This window comes from Pogoniulus pusillus, chromosome 6 (assembly GCF_015220805.1).
Source record: "Pogoniulus pusillus isolate bPogPus1 chromosome 6, bPogPus1.pri, whole genome shotgun sequence".
Lineage (NCBI taxonomy): Eukaryota > Metazoa > Chordata > Aves > Piciformes > Lybiidae > Pogoniulus > Pogoniulus pusillus.
In genome coordinates, this window is record NC_087269.1 from 39088120 (window position 1) to 39105446 (window position 17327).

Below are 17327 nucleotides of genomic sequence, written 5' to 3' on the forward strand. Positions count from 1 at the left end.
TTTAGAATAAACCCTGGAGGTGGAGATGGGGGAGAAGAGCTGGCAAGACAGGCTTTAATTTGTTGCAATATCTGTAACAATTACAAAAATCTGTAGTCTTGAATAATGAAATACATATTCCTAGGTACTCTTAAGATTGGGTTCCAAATGTGAAACTCTTTGACAAATACTTCTTTGAAGTCATTAAATTAGCTACCACTGGGATATTGCATGTTCAAAGAATCACAGAATTGTTGTAGTTAGAAGACACATTTAAATTATTGAGCTCAGCCATTAACCCAGCACTTCCAGGTCACCACTAAACCATGTCCCTCAGCATTACATCTATACAGCTTTTAAACCCCTCCAGGGATGGAAGACTGTATGATGGAGACTATACCACTTCCCTGGGCAGCCTGGTCCAGGCCATGACAGTTTCTTTAGGGAAGATTTTTTTCCTAGTGTCCAACCTAAACCTCCCTTGCTGCAATTTCCTCTTGTCCTATCACTTGTTCCTTGGGAGAATAGGCTGACACCCACTTGGCTCCAGCCTCTTTTTGTGAGTTGTGGCGAGATAGAAGATCTCCCCTCAGCCTCCTTTTTTTTTCAGACTAAACAACCCCGCACCCCTCAGCTGCTCCTCACAAGGATTTCACTCTGCACCCTTTGCCAGCTTCATTGCTCTTCTCTGGACCCACTATAACACCTTAATGTCCAGCTTGTAGTGAGTGAGTTTACAGTTGATGTTCCAGGATATCAGTAGAGAGACAGATCTGCCATGCTGATACTAAGAGTGTGGTGGCCATTGCTGAGCAAACATGGAAGACAGGTACATATTTGGAGAGCTTTTACCTAAGTGAAGGAAAGGAGTAAGATTATATTTGGTATCCTATGCTTTAATAAGACTCAGGATGCTTTACTTTGAAATCCTTTTTCTCCAGGCTGTGACCACACATTGTATTTGGGGTCTAGAGAAAGGAGGAGACATAATTTTAGGTTACTTGGTGCTATCAGGTTCACTATTGTGGTGAAACACCTGCAAGAAATTTTTGGTGTTCAAATGTTGCCTAATTCCTATAATTTATTTTTTGACCTTGAAGCAAAGAAGAGACTTTTTGGTAACAGCAAAGTTACCTAATTGCTTATAGGAAAGTTTCCACCTCTTCTCCTGGAATACTGTTAACTTCCACAGTGCAAAAAAAAAAAAGGATGCAGGTGCTGGGCCCTGCCAGAAGCTGTCAGAGGTCCTGCAGCTCCTCCAGCAAATTGGAAGCGAAGGTGAAATGGTTGCCAAAGAGCTGACATTTCTGAGAATGTATTTGATTTGTGATGCAGAGCAAGGAAGAGACAGGTGACCAGTGGACTGTGAGACAGACAAAGAAAAATCACTGTTGGAGCTCTATTGAGATAAACACAGGGACATCTACCCATTATTATCTTATTTTTATTGCAGCAATTCAGTCTTCCAATTTCTTCATTTTTATTTTCTGATGGAGCAAGTGACCTCTGTCAGCGTAGCTAATGTGCTTCAAATCCCACAGCAGCTTCATTTTCCATCCTCTCCCCTTTCATACCAGCATAAATTCTCTTCAGACCTTGCTTGGAGAGCCTTTGAAACAGGTTTATGGGTGCTTCTTTCTTCACATCCCCATCTCCTGGACTTGGAGGAGTACAGAAGGCTGGAACTCCTCTGCTCTGAGGACAGGTGGAGAGAATTGGGATTGTTCAGTCTGGAGGAGAGAAGGCTCCACAAAGACCTTATTGTGGCCTTTCAGTACTTACAGGGTTCTTTAAGAAAGATAGGGACAGACTTTTTAGTAGGGCCTGTTGTGACAGGACAAGGGGTGATGAATTGAAACTAAACCAGAGAGATTTAGACTGGAGAGAGGGAAGAATTTTTTCCTACTGAGGGTGGGCCAGGTTGCCCAGAGAGATAGTAAATGCCCCATCCCTGGAACCATTCCAGGTCAGGTTGGATGGGCCTTTGAGCAGCCTGGTCTAGTTGAAGATGTTCTTGCTGATAGCAGTTTGGAGTTGGACTAGATAACCTTTAAAGGCTCCTTTTCAACTCAAACCATTCTGTGATTCTATAATCAGGATAAAGCACTATATCAGAGAACAGCATCATACGCTGTTGTTTTTCTCTAGCTAACACCTGAAGATAAAGCCATCCTCAAGCTTACTTGCTCCCACTTGCTCCAGCTGATGAGTGTCTCCTAAAATACATAAGCAGCATAAAGCTGGGCTTAGAATTATCTTGGACATGACTCCAAGAAAGAGGAGCTAGGAACTCTGATGTGGATCAGCACGGCTAGATTACTATTGTGTTACATAAATAGTTACTATTAGGACTTGAGTGTAAGATACTGGAGCAAGAGAGATTGGACAAAGTTTCTTCTACCACTTTCTTTCATAGCTGTACAATTATGTAGATCTTTCTCTCACCTAAAGAAAGTCTGTTTGCCCCAGAGAATCCATTAATGACTAGAAACAGAATAAAACTCTGGGCTCTATATTCTACAACTTGGCTTCACATTTCTTTGTCACGACTAATTAATTTTGGAACCATGGCATAATATAATAGTACTTTTAATTTCAGCACTAATAGAAGATGTGGTAATTTTATCCCTCATCTGTAGTAATTCTCTCTATTTTATTGCTTGTGTATAAGCAGTCATTTAAATTAATATACTGTTCCTTGCAAGCGAGGAAATTGCTGACTTGCAGTCATTAAACCTACAACCGCGTTCATTAGAACCGAACGCCTTCCTGGTGCCATGCCCATTTGCACTGTGCCATTGCTGCTGAAAAATCCCAGCCTTCCCTAAATTGCTGTTTCCAAGTCAACATGATGCCAAGGGGGACATAATTAGGCTCTGATTAAGCCTTCCGCAGAAGACGCAAACATTCACAGATGTTCTAATGTTTTGTTGTGATGGCCTTTTCGTACAGCCCCTGAATTGTCTGACATTCTCTGCTACGCTTAAAATAAATACAGTGGGCATCGATGTTGGCCTCTGGAAGTACCACAGCGTGGTAGAAGTACCATAAATAAACTGAAAGTACCATAAATCCATCCTGGAGGAGATTTCTTCCACAGGGAGACTTCCTTTCTTCTGCAAGAGGTGGTATGCTAGGGACTGGAGACAAAAGAAAGTGAGAGGTGCCTTCAGACTCCTGATTCTTGCCTTTCCTTCAGTAATCTCCTCCTCCCTGCCCTACTTTTCAGCCTGACGTTTCTATTCTGGGTTTCATCGTCCTGATTTATCAGCCCTGTGCAGCCCAAGCTGCTGCAGCGGGTTATCAGAGGGGGAGGTGGGTGCAAAAGGCCTCAGAACTGTCTCTCCCACTCCAGCTCCACCAGCCTGTTAGTGGTTGGCTGAACAGAAAAGGGAGGGATCCCGGGATGCTGTCAGAAGGATCTCGGGAGGCTGTCTGAATTCTGATAGCAGACTCCCAGACACCTCCAAACTTCGTCACGGTGGTGATCTTGAGGGGACAAGGATGCCCAGCCTCATGCTTGCTGCGCAAGGGCTCAGCACCATCAGACACCCAGCCCTCATGCTCTAGTGTCTCCTCAGCCCTGAGCCACCTCCAGCATCTCTGTGAACCGCAGGAAGAAACAAGGCACTTTGAGCATGCAGAGAGTAGGTTTTGACTGGTGTGGTAGCTAAGATGGGGCCAGCTGAAGTCCTGTTTGCAATGTTAGGGGAAACTTCTTTTGCAATGAGGAGAAACTTCTTTACGTTGAGGGTGGTAGAGCACTGGAACAGGCTGCCCAGAGAGGTTGTGGTCTCCTTCTCTGGGGTCATTCAAAGCCCATCTGGACGCTGTCCTGTGAAACCTGCTCTAGGTGACCCTGCTGTGGCATCGGGTTTGGATTGGCTGCTCTTGAGAGGTCACTTCCAACCCCTATCACCCTGTGATTCTGTGATACTGAGTTCACTTCTACAGCACAAGTCTTGTGAGAAGCAGCTGAAGGAACAGAGAGTTCGGCCTGGAGAAAAGGAGGCTCTGGAGAGACCTTCTCATGCTCTACAACTCCCTGAAAGGATGTTGGAGTGAGGAAGGGGTCATTATCTTCTCCCAGCAGCAAGTGATAGAACAAGAGAAAATGGCTTTAAGTTGCAGCAGGGAAGGTTCACCCTGGACATGAGAAAATTCTTCCCCAGAAGGGTTGTCAAACCCTGGACCAGGCTGCCTAGGGCAGTAGTGGAGTCCCCATCCTTGGAGGTATTTAAAAGCCACGTAGCCATGTAGGTATGGTGCTGAGGGACAGTTTAGTGGTGACCTGGCAGTGACCTGGTTAACTGTAGGACTCAATATCTGAAAGGTTTTTTTGAACCAAAACTAAATTCTAACTGGGTGAGAAGACTCCTAAGAAATGCGTTGATGTGCGGTTATAATGGTTGGACTCGACGTTCTTGAGCGTCTCTCCACCAGCCCGATTCAGTGACCCTGTGACATGTAGTCAATTTCAGCTGGAAGCAGACGCCGCTGCGGGCTTAAGTTCTCTTGAGTTGAGCGTTCAGCGACCCTGCCTCGGCGGGGCCTGGGCCCGGGCCCTGCCGCTGCGGGCACTGTCCACCAGGCGGCTCCATGCCCGCCGCCGCGACGCCGAGGGGAGGAGGCGGCGGCGGCGGCGGCGAAGGGAAATTTCCTGCCTGGCTGCCGCCGCCTCTCCCCGCCGCCTCGGGCCGGAGACCGCCAGGGCGTCCCGCCCGGCCGCGCCCGCCGCTGCTGAGCGGGGGGCGCCAAGGGGGCCCGCGGAGTCGCCGCTGACGGAGCCGGTGAGGTGAGCGGAGCCGGGTGCCCGGCGCGGCGGAGGGACGGAGGGAGGGAAGAAGGGGAGACCCGCCCGGACGCGGGGCAGTGAGAGGAGGACGCGGGGATGCTGCAGCTCCGGAGCCGCCGCTGCCGTCTGCAGGTGCTGCTGGTGACGGTTGGAGTGGACGACAGGTGCGGAGCAGCTCCGTCCCGTTCCGCGCCAGGTGTGGAGGGCTGGCCGGGCAACGCTTCTAGTACCCCGCTGGAGGAAGCCGGGGTTGCCCCTCAGAGTGCGGCGGGAAGCGACCGAGATCTGCGCGCTTCTTCCCGTAAGGCTCTGAAACCGGCCCGGGCTGCCCGGGGCCGCGTTCGTCCTGCAAAGGTGTGCCCCGAGGCAGGGGACACACACGGTCCCTTTCTCCACGGGATGCACATCCTCAGAAGCTCCCACTTGGTGGCTCTCCCGCTGGAGGCCCCTGGGAGCAGAGAGAACAGCGAGCACGCTTGTGTCGAGGTGAAGTGTCCCCTCGGTGAGGGGCTGCCACACGGCGCTGGGCTTTGGGGCGATGAGGGATGCGCATGCGAGAGCGCTAAGGCCAAGGGAGCGGCCAAGCGAGCGGCCAAGCGTGCCTCTCTGCCACCCACCTGGGACGCACGAGTGTCTGGGCTGTCAGGTGCTTCCCCAGTCCCCAGGATGGGGCTTGCCTGGGAGCTGTAGCTTTAAGAAGCCGTTTGTCTTCTGTCAGCGCTTCCATGCTGCTTTCATCCAGCTTTTTCCGAGGTGAGCAGGGATGTGGGCCACGTACAAACTCCTGTAGTCTCCCTTGGGCAAGATTAGGTTGGGTTAAAATCTGTATGTTTCCTTCTGTGCTCTTTTTTGGGGTGTTTTTGGTTTGATTTTATGTTGCCTGGCTGGTTTACGCAGCTGGCAGTGCAGTGCCCTGCCAAGCGCTGCGATTTGGCACCAAATGAGGGACCCTGGAGAAAGGAAGGGGGTCACTGAAGAAACGAACCGGTGTGTTACTGTCCGTGTTGTCTCTCTGCTCTCTGCTCTCTGGTGGACCCTTCCCTATGGCAGAGTCAGTGGGCACAGCAAGGCTTTGGGATGTCCAGAGGAGCTAACAAGGAAAGCCCCTGGTTATGTGGAAATAGGTGTATAAATCCTGCAGCTGGTGAAGAGCTTGGTGTTTTCCTTATGCAGGCTGTGATGGGGACTAACAAGGCAAGGAAAAAAAAAATCAGATTTATCACTTCTAAACACATATTTATTTTTCCACCCTGCTTATGCTTTTGTTAAAAATGCTAGGAAAAATATTGACAAACCTCACTAAGGTAATGCAAAGGCAACTTTTAACTGTCTCCCATCGCTGGATTTGGTTTTGGTGTTCTGATTCTAGGTTATAGAGGGGGTTAATGGATACCTGCTGTGAGATGGAGCAGTGTTTCTTAATAGAGAAAGGTTGCCTTTTAATTGTTTTAATTTTTTCTGTGAGGTTCCTGTCCTTGGGGCTTATTTCCATGCAGTGAGGTGATTTGCTGTGATCTCAGCTGTGTGGCTGCTAAGCTGCTGCCTGTGTCTGATTTGTGTGGGGTCGAGACTGCTGAGTGTAAAGAAATTACATGGTTTATTGCACCTGTTTTTTTCTGTTGGTTTTTGTTTTCTGAGGTGCTATGAGCTCAGTGAGAAAACTTGGAAAGTAGAAAGATAGAGGTGGAGAACTGAAAAGTATTTATTATGTGTGTGGTGATCTTAGCTTCTGTGCATGTTGTGCTTTGAGGCTTGTAAACAAACAACCCCAACCAGCCAAAACTCCCCCAAAAGTAGCTTTTGATGAAAATTAATGACATTCATCTGAAAACTCGATGTCATTTAAGAGGTATTTATGTAGCTGTAATGTGTTCTCATCCAGTAGGCACATGAAGATCCCAGTTAGCTTTGTTGGGTAACAGGTGAAACCATTTAAGTCTTAATGTGGAGAGATACACGTGGTCTGGTGGCATGATCTTGTCTTGCTGGAGGGGGTGTTGGGGCCTTGAGGAATCTCTAATGAGTTAATAATGCATAATTAGTGCTGATGGGGTATGTGTGTGTGTCTTGTGGGGCAGCTTTCCTGTGCTTTGTGCTGGGGTGGTGATGCTGATGCCCGTGAGGGAAAGGAGGTAAGGGTGGAGGTGGGACAAGCAAAGAACATCTGGCTGAGGTCTTTGAGACAAGCAGGGCCACTCTGGTGTAGGTGTAAACATCACATTAGAGGAGTGAAGGGAATTAAGCTAGATTTGTTTTCTCAAGTGACAAGAATTAGTTGGTGTAGAAACGTTGGAGATGAAGGGTAGGGAAATAATACGAGGAACAAAATGGTGCGTGGGTGGAGTGTTCAATTCCTTTAATTTGCTCTGTCTTTGCTCACAAATAAAAGAATGACATAGGAGCTGTGTTACACCAGCCATCCTTCCTTGTTGTGCATCAACTAACATATTCTGTTCCTTAAATGCTGTTAAGATATTCTGCCAAGTAAAAGAAAACAACTGAATTCCAAGTTTAAAAGCTTCCCAGGCCCTCGATGCCTTTAATAAGACCAGAGATCTTTATGTACCTCAAGTCAGTGTGGTGATGCTTTTGAACCAAAGTAATTTATCTTCAGTCTGTGAAGTGCAGGTGCAAAGCTGTTAATTTTAGAACATTTGGGTCCTGGTTTGGTTTTGTGTCTTGTTTTCTGCCCTTTTATTTCTCACTTTATATGTGTGTGTTCTCTGCTACCTAGTTTGGTTGAGGTTTTTCTCCTGTAGGAGTTTAGGGGGTCTTCTCAGTGCTCATCAATATATAAAGAGTGGAGTCTGGAGGATGGGGTCAGACTCTTGTCAGTGGTACCCAGCAGCAGGGCAAGGGGCAATGGACAAAAGGGACCACAGGAGGTTCTATGTGAAGATGCATAAAAACCTTATTATGAGGGTGTCAGAGCCTGGGAGCAGGCTGCCCGGAGAAGTTGTGAAGTCTCCTCTGGAGAGATGCCAAACCCACCTGGACACTGTAATCATGGGCAACATGCTGTGAGTGACCCTGCTTTAACATGGGAGTTGGAGTGGATGATGTCTTTAGGTCCTTTCCAACTTCCACCATTCTCTGAAGGGCTGACCTCTGCTAGAACAGATGTTTTTTAATCCCTATATCTCATGATCTTGTTTTTCTTCCCCCATCCTCTGTTGCATTCCCAGCTCCTGGATTATAAGGCCTGGGGTGATGTCAGAAATGCACCCTGTGGTCTGAAATTATGGGAAGCTGGAAGATAATGATTTGGGGGTCTCTGCAGTTTTAAAGTCCGTGTAAGACCTTCCACGCAGGTTCTCATTGTCATTGCGTAGCACAGGTTGAGTGGTCTTCTGCATGTCCCCGACTGGAAGGTGACAGTGGTGGCTTGTGGGGGGTTTGATGTTTGTTTTTCCTCGGTGCCTACCTCCTGGGAAGCTGTGTACTTCCTTACAGCAAGAATTGTGCTCGTTAATAAAGTTTGATGGTTGCAAGGCACCTGCTTGGTGCTGTACTCATAGCGTGCTTTTTGAGTCTTCCAGTTGTGCTCTAAGTTGATTTTTCTGAGTCATTGCTTTCTGGATCAAAGCTACAGAGCTGTGTTATTGACTGAACTAGTTTTAGAGCATGTTGTAGGAGTGCCTCAACTCGTGTACCTGCTGACCTTTTTTCCTCTTTCATTTAAGAAGTTCTGTGAATAAAAGTAGGTGGACATGGGTTGGCACACTGCGAAGTGAAAAAGAGCTGTGGGATGTCTGTGGTGCAGTGCTGCCTTGTCACATGTTCTTGGTGTTTTGTGAGCTACCCACATTATCGGTGAAGTGCTTATATATTTCTTCACGTTTGATGATGTCATACAAATTTGTTTATCAAGATTTGGAAGCAGTTCAGTTGTACTGTAGTAAGGAACAAAACAAGAGCTGAGGCAAGTGCTGAAAGCTGAGTAGGATGAAAACCAGAAAGATAAAAAGGAACATGAAGTGTTTGCCTTGCTGATCCGAGTGCAGTCTACACTGCTTGCTGAAGGGCTGGGAGGTTCTAAAGGAGAAATTGTTCAGTTGTATGGTCTAGTTGATTGGATAAGGCTGAGGCATAGGTTGGACTGGATGATCTTGGAGGTGTCTTCCAACCTGGTTGATTCTATGATTGTATAGAGAACCTGAGGATTAGGTTCCCTAATCTTATCTCCCCTCTCTGTTGGAGGGGCGATGCCGGTGTTTTAATCCTGATGAAAAGTGCAGCAATAGGGGCCAGGGGAAGGAATTGCTGAGTATGGAGTTGTGTGTATGAGATTGCTGAAAAGAGTAAAGGGGTCTTCGGAGTTCTGTCAAGATTAACATGAGTGGTGCATTCAGAACAGATGGAGACAGACATAAGAACTTGCTCCTTCTTTAAAGGATGGCACAAGCTTGAACGTAGAAAGTTCCAGCTAAACACGAGAAGGAGCTTGTGTACTTTGAGGGCGGCAGAGCACTAGAACAGGCTGCCCAGAGAAGTGGTGGATATTCCTGTGAGATCTGCTTTAGGTGCTCTGGCAGAGGAGCTGGGGTTGATGAACTGCAGAAGTCCCTTCCAGTGCCCACCATTCTGTGAATTTATATGTGAGCTGAGTTTAGAGATAACCATGTGGCTCAGCCCTACACTGCCTTTCAAGGCAGTACTTAAGCTTTGAAATCCATATATAAAGAGGGTAGTTAAACCAGCACAATGCCGGGAATAATGCCTGTGAACTCCAGCTTGGTCGCCTGCTCCTCGACCAGGGGATGCAGTGACATTCCATCTCCTGTCTTTGCTGGGTTGGGAAGTGGCAGCAGAGGATCCAAACCTGGGGGACACCTATGTGATGCCTACTGTGAGCAGGGCTTTGTTCTGTGATAGGGATTTCATTATTGATTTCTTGATACAATATTAATGAAAGCAGAATCCCTCTGTAACCTAAAATACCGTTTGGTGCCCTGTAATCAAAAGTGTTGTAAATTGAATTGATACATTATTGAAGAGTTCTGAATTGCCTCCTCTTTGCAGAGCATCGTTGCTGGGTATCACACACGTGAGGCTTGGTTTATGGGTTGGGAGCTGTCTTAGGGAATGATTCAGATGTTGCTTTAACTAGTTTGCAATATGATGCAGCAGAATTCCTGCTGAATGAGAAGTGGCTGAAGCCTCCAGACTGCTCTGCACAGGCTTTCTTTTAATTGAGATATGTGTGGGTTTTTTTCCCTTCAGTGCCTGTGCAGAAGCACAAGGTTTTATTCAGGTGTAGTCTTTCTACTGCCTGATAACAATTTGTGTTGTAACCCCAGTGTTAGAGGGGTTAATACTTAAATCAAATGCCTGTATTTATTCCACACCTGCAGCTGCAATGTAGCTATCTTTTAAATGTATGTAAAAAACAATAGAAAAGTTGTGGAAGCAAAGCTGAAATGAGATACTGATAAGATAGAGGAGCTGTGCAGCAGCAAATTAGTGGAGTATTTGCACAGGGTTTCTTTTTGAGTTTTCACAACATGCAACATTTTTTTAAGGCATGTGTACAGGGCTGTGCTTTTTAATTCCTTCAACTTACTCCAGATAATTCCATCAGTGATATCCTTATGCTTGCCAAAATCCTCTCTGTTGACTGCAGTGGGTGCCTCTGAGAAATGGAAGAATAGCCAGGAGATTTCCTGGCTGGTGGGAGAGGGTGATGCTGTTGGATTGTGTTTTGATTGCAATGGGCTCAGATTTTTCTTCCCAGGGAAGTCAGCCAACTGATTATCTCCAGTGAAACAGCTCCCTGAACAATTGTAGCATTAAAGGTTGCTTTATTCTGGTCCTGGCAGTGAGTGAGGGGATGTGGCCTAGGTTACAGTCTGTTGTGGCACCTGTGGCACATGGACAGGAGCCCTTGCCCTGCCCAGTGATGTGCCTGTCAGGCAGGGGGGAGGGGAAGCTGCCTCTACTCATCCCCATCTGCATCTCCTTTTGAACAGCGATGCCCGAACAATGCCCTTTTTCCTTTGACTTCTGGCTGGTGACTCACTGTTGAAGTGACAAAGTAAAAAGCTGGTCACAGATGTAGTGCTTGCTCATGCAGAAGTGATTTATCTGTCTTCAAAGGTGTTTCCTGGCTGAAGGAAGAGATAAAAACAAAGAGAAATGTGTTGGGGTAGCTCATTGCTTTCAGTGACAGCTCATTCATGGGCTCGTGGAATGGTTTGGGCTGGAAGGGGACCTTTTTAAGTTCTCTAGTCCAACCCCCCCTGCTCTAAGCAGGGACATCTGCAACTGTATTCCTGGTTCTGCTTGAACTGGAGCCCTGTCTAAACTGACCTGGCATGTTTCCAGGAATGGGGCATCTCCCACCTGTCAGTGCAACCTGGCCCAGTGTTTCACCACCCCCACTGTAAAACACCACCTTCTGTCTGTCCAGTCAATCTCCCTCTTTTAGTTTTCACCCATCGCCCCTCGTGCTGTTGCAGCAGGCCCTGCTTAAAGAGTCTGACCCCAGCTTTCTTGGAAACTCATTTTAAGTACTAAAAAGCCTCAGTAAGGTCTCTTTGGAGCCTTCTCTTCTCCAGGCTGAACAACTCTAACTCTCTCAGCCTGGCCTCACAGCAGAAGTGCTCCATTGTCAGTGTAAAATATGGCATAACTCAGTGGTGGGTTTTTCTGTGCCTAGTAACCCTCCTGAAAAAAGGAAAAGGATCCCAGTTTTGAAAACTTAGGTTATCAGATATTTTATCTTTTTTTAAAGTTAGAGCAATAATTTTTTTGGTAAGAATGAGAGATTTGAGCAGGTGAAAAACAAAGCTTGAAGTCAGATTGAGGTAAGATGAGGTACAAATGCACAAAAGAAAATGACTGATGGAAGTGAGTGGTTTTGGATTACTGCTGTTGAGAAGAAGCTGCTAATCTGCAGGACAGCCAGGATGTCTCAGCAGCTGGATGAAGCTGTAGCAACACTCTCCAGATAATATACACAAATGAGGATGCAGCAATGTCAAAAGTCACCAGTTGGATAGAGTCTTTGGGTCAATAATAGTATGATTTTTAAATACAAAGCGAATAGCAGAAGATTTACAAGGGGAAGCAACACACTTTTCACTTACAAAAGATAAGGACAAAATAATGAAATTAAACAGCAGGATAAACTTTCCTGCCATGGCAAGGGGTTTGGATGAACTACTAGGTCTCCTGCTTATAGACTTTGTTATTTTGGAGGCACTAGAGGATAATTCAGAATGAAATATGCAACTCCACATTCATCTTACTCTTCTGAGACTAATCAGTTTCAGGGTTCCCTATAGTTGGGTGTGTGGTGGTTTGGGTGTTCCCTGCCCCCCCCCAACTTCGAAAATCACCTAGACTAGACTCACTCGGCTCTGGAAATTGAATGAAGCTTGTATTTACACCTTAGCTCAATATACAGGCAGATATTTACAGTATATACAGTTATAGACAGAAATATACAAGACAAAAGGTAATACAGAAACGCAACAGCCCTCCCAGAAACCTGAGTCCCCAGGAGGGGCTCCCATCTGCCCTTCCACCTTCCCCCCACCCCTCTCAACCTTACCCCAGACCCAAGGAAAAATGGAGGTTTGGCCAAGGGGGTAGGAAGCAAAGTGGATTTGTCAGAAAAACGGCAGAGAAATGGGAGGGTGAGGTTAGAGAGAGAGATGCAGCTTGGAGCTCCCCAGCAGGAGAAGTGCCTTATTTATGTTTCAATTCTTCTTCTTGTCTTGTACCTCTCAGTAAGCCTATGAGTGAAGTAGACATCAGCCTTGTTTTTCTTTCACAGCCTGTAATCTAGTTCTTCTCACCAAAACATTCTAGCTTGCTTCAAACTAGCACAGGTTGTTTCTTTATTTGTTGTGCTTTCTGATATTTTTTTTCTCTGCAGTAAATTCAATGCGACTTTCATCTGATATGATGCTGAAGAACGCTTAGCTGCAGTGGAGTGCTGCTGCAGTTCATGGTGCCCCTTACAAAGGACTGTTTGAGTCATTTTGATTAACAATTTTGAGTTCCCCATCCCTGGAGATGTTTAAAAAATGTGCAGATGTGGTGCTGAGTGACATGGTTTAGTGGTGGTCTGGCAGTGCTGGGTTAATGGATGGACATGATGATCTCTTTAAGATCTTTTTCCAACCTAAGAGATTCTCTGCTTTTGTGACTGTTGGTCAGCATCACCAGACTGAGGGGAATTGTGAGAGCACAGGACTCCTAAAAGCCATCTAGTCATAGAATTGCTTTAGTTGGAAGAGACCTTTAAGATCTTTGAGTTCAGCCTAACACCACCACAGCCATTAAACCATATCCCATAGTACCATGTCCACATTTTTCTTGAACACTTCCAAGGATGGTGACTCTGCCACCTCCCTGAGCAGCCTATTCTGAGGCCTGACCAGTAGTCTTTTGCTCCTGCAGCGAGCAAGAATACCTTCCACTACCCCAGGTTGCTCAAACTTCTGGCCAATCTGGCCCTCAAGGAATGGGGCATCAGCAACCTGTCTGGGCAACCTGTTCCAGTGCCTGACCACCTTTACACTAAAGAATGCATCATGCTCATGATGCTTTTCTGTCACATCCACAGGAAAGTGCTGTATAGTGTGGATTGTTACAAGGATAGAATAGTTTGGTTAATTGTATGGGGGCAGAATTTCTGTGGCCTGTGGTGTTGCAGCCTAAAGATTTTGGTGCCTCATGGTCTACTGATGTCTTGTTGATGTTTTCCCAGGGGTGGGACCACACTCCATCTGGTTCATGCTGTGTCTTCCTTTATCCTGATGTTTGCTCCTGTAATTTTTTACTTCCCTGGGTTCTTTTAATTAACATTTTTAGCAGAAATGAAAGACAACACTTTGGTGAATGAGAGAGGGGACATGTAGCCACAACTTGAAGCCCATGTTGAGGACTTGTGGTTAAGACCCTCTGGTTTTCAGTGCATTTCACAAAGGATCTTCAAATATTTCCTTGCCAGGAGTTGTTGTAATTTAACCTCAGAGCAATTTTCGCTGCTATGTGGGATGCTTTCAATTTGCGTCTTAGAAGGGCAATTCCTTTTTCAACCAACATTTCTGTCTTTATGTTTGATACAATGTGGTGATTTGGAAGTGTGTCTGCATGTAAAATCTGCAGAGAATTTACTATCATTTATTTGAATACTTTCTTCCCTCACTTGCCGAGCAGTGCTGGGTCTGCTCTTGCTCCTAGCATGCTTCAGTTGCTATTTGTAGACTTCCAGTGCTGTAAGAATAGTTAAGAGTATAAACCTTTCAAATTGTATTTGTTTATTTTCCCTTAACATTTATTACTGAAGGTGCTGATTTCTTTGCTTTGGAATTGTTTCTCCATTGAAGTCCAAACTAACAGTGTAAATGAAGAAATAATTCAGGGCCAGTGATGCTTAATATCTTTGTCAATGGCACAGTAGAATTGAGCCCACCCGCAGCAAGTTTGTAGATGATGCCAAGCTGAGTGGTGCAGATGACGTATCAGAGGGATGGGATGCTATCCAGAGAGACCTGGACGAGCTCAAGAACCTCAGGGAGGTTCAGCAGGGCCAAGTGTGTAGTTCTGCATCTGGATCAAAGCAGTCCTCAGTATCTATCCAGGCTGGAGGATGCAAGGCTGGTGAGCAGCCCTGTGGAGAAGAATTTGGGGACTCTGGTGTGTGAAAAGTTGGACATGAGCCAACAGTGTGTGCTCACAGCTCAGAAGCCAACCATGTCCTGGGTCCCAGCAGCATGGACAGCAGGTCAAGGAGAGAATTCTGCTGCTCTGCTCTGCTGAGACCCCACCTGCAGTGCTGGGTCAAGCTCTGGAGTCCTCAGGACAGGAGAGATGTTGACCTGTGGGAGCAGGGCCAGAGGAGGCCACATCAATGATGGGAGGACTGGGACACCTCTACTAGGAGGCCAGACTGAGAGAGTTGGGATTGCTCAACCTGGAGAAGGGAATGCTCTTGGGACACCTTCTTGTGATCTTTCAGTGCTTGAAGGGACTGTCTGGGGACAGATATTTTAGCAGGGTCTGTTGTGGCAGGACAAAGGGTGATGGTTTAAACTAAAAGAGGGCGATTTAGACTAGAGAGAAGGAAGAAATATTTGACCCTGAGAGTGGTGAGACACTGGCCCAGGTTATCCACAGAGGTGGGCGATGCGTGATCTCTGTAAGTATGCCAGATCAGGTTGTTTGGGATTCTGAGCAACCTGCTGTGGTTGAAGATGTCCCTGCTCACTGTAGGGTGATTAGACTAGATGACCTTTAAAGGTCTCTTCCAACCTAAAGCATTTTGAGAGTCTATGATTCTATAAACCAGAGCCAATCTTAGCCATCACAAATATATCTAGTAACCCTTCCTTCACTTTACTTATTTCTTTCAGTAAATTCCATTTCTGTTTCCTTTTGCCCTTTAATCTTGTCATCTTTGCTGCTCTTCCTTTGATTATTTTTCTCTGTGTTTCTAGCCTAGTTTCTGCTGTGATATGCTGTGTATTGCTGGAGCTGCAGAGCTGTGTGGCTCCTGAGTAGCAGGGTATTGATTTAAACAAGCAATGAGTAATGTTTGTTGTATCTCATGTTTTACGGGCTTAGCTGTCGCGGGTACTTTCTGAGTCCTTCTAATTTAGATTTGAGGCTCATGAATATATTCAATCATACTGAGTAATGTCACTGAAAACATTTAGTTACTCAACAATATTAATTTATCTGCTGCCTGTCTTCCTGCTAATTTGCTACGATTGGGCAAAGTTTGCAAATTGCTACTGTGAGCAGATTGTGGTAAAAGAGCTTTCAGATTGCAGAAGGAAAAGCCTTTGTGTAACCAAGTTAAACTGATGTATGCTTTTCCTGTTAGATATAGGGATGAGCCTAAATGGGTTCACATTATCATTTTGTTTGCAGTTGTCAAAAGCTCATTAATTTCAAGTCAAACTACCTAGCTGGCTGCGTTGAATTGGTTTTAAATTATACATGTGCTGATCAATCTCAAAAAGGCAAATTAAAAACTGGGCTGAGGGCACATTTCAAGGCCACAGATACAGCACTTAATTTGTTTTTCACAGCCTAACCTCCTCCTACCCCTAGGACCTCTCCAGTTGCTAGCAGACGTGGGGCGTGGCAGGGGTGGGAAGAGGAAATTTTAGTGACTTAATTATTTCTGGGAAGGCTGGGAGGAGAGGAAAAGGTGGAACAGGGAACTATATTTAAATAATGATCCATTTGCATTACTTAGTGTAAACTAGTAGGCACAAATGTAGAAGAATGTGTTGTTGAGGCAATTGGTACTATCACAAGGTGTGATTCTTAGGGAAACTTGCTCCGTTTCCACTCTAAATCTACCTCTGTTTCATCTGAGCACAACATGGCTTGACCTGGATCCAGGATACAAATACGGAGAGCTCTGGGCAGTGAGGATCATAAAATGTTAGGGGTGAAAAGAGATCTCAAAAGATTGAATCCAGCTCAAAGCAGATCCTGCCAAAGCAGAATCACCTAGGGCAGGTTGCACAGGAATGTATCTAGGCGGGTTTTGAATGTCTCCAGAGAAGGAAACTCCACAACATCTCCAGGCAGCCTGTTCTAGTGCTGTCACTTTCCCTGCAAAGATCTTTCTCCTCATGTTGTGGTAGAACTTCCTGTGTTCCAGCTTATAGCCCTTGCTCCTTGTCCTGTTACTGGGCAGCGCCGAAAAGAGATCGGCATCATCATCTTGGCACCCACCCCTTAGGTATTTACGGACATTAGTAAGATCCCCTCTCAGCCTTCTCTTCTCAAGAATGAACAGCCCCAGGTCTCTCAGTCTGTCTTCATAGCATAAATGTTTGAGTCCTTTAGTCACCCTTATAGCCTCTGCTGGTCTCTCTCCAGTAGATCCCTGTCCCTCTTGAACTGGGGAGCCAGTATTCCAGGTGTGTTCTCATCAGGGCAGAATAGAAGGAGAAGAGAACCCTTTGGACCTCCTGGACACATTTTTGTTCATGCACCCCAGGTTGCCTTTGGCCTTCTTGGCCACAAGTGCACACTGCTGTTCAATGGATGTCCACTAAGACTCCAAGAGCTTTCTCTTTGGAGCTGCTTTCCAGCGGGATAGCCTCTAGTCGGTACCAGTGCCTGGTGTTATTCTTCCCCAGATGCAGGTTTCTTTTTCCTAACCTCTTTGACTAGCAAACTGCAGATGTTATTTAGAGGTTCTGCATGCACATAACTTGATTGAGTTGCAGTTTGTGCTGAAAAAGCTTGAGAATTGCTGTGCTCTGTCAAACTCCTGAAATACTTAGCTCATTTAGCAGGATCGTCAGAGGAAGAAGCTTGAATAATTCCCTTGAAAAATCACTGAGCCCTCAAAACTTTCTCTGTAAACAGTGTTTTACATGTCTGAAAGCCCTTGGTTAGCAGTGTATTCTTTGCAACGAGTGCCTGATGCCTTCCTAAAGAGATTACAAGTTTTGTCTAGTGCAGCTCTGTGTGCAGTTAACATCTTTGGGCTCACTTGTGCCAGACTGCTGCAGCCCTGCCGGCAGGTCTGCAGGATGATTTTTTTTTTCCCCCTCCAGTATTGTATTTAAAT

At 46.0% G+C, this 17327-nt stretch overlaps 1 protein-coding gene across 5 annotated transcripts in view; it reads left to right on the forward strand.

The window, feature by feature from the left end:
• PTPRE (protein tyrosine phosphatase receptor type E) overlaps positions 1–17327 on the forward strand; it is a 145167-nt gene that overhangs the window by 2401 nt on the left and 125439 nt on the right. The window contains exon 1 of one of the 5 annotated variants that reach the window (XM_064145318.1): positions 4695–4774. The exons of 1 other annotated variant lie outside the window; for it this stretch is intronic. Coding sequence is in view for 2 of the 4 variants with exons in the window: in XM_064145314.1 (XP_064001384.1) it covers positions 5313–5527 (215 nt within the window). In the remaining 2 variants the exon portion in view is untranslated. Of the gene's footprint in view, positions 1–4694; positions 4775–4819; positions 4939–5180; positions 5261–5297; positions 5528–17327 lie in introns of those variants that run through there. 3 more of the 5 variants (XM_064145315.1, XM_064145319.1, XM_064145314.1) reach the window with 3 other exon arrangements.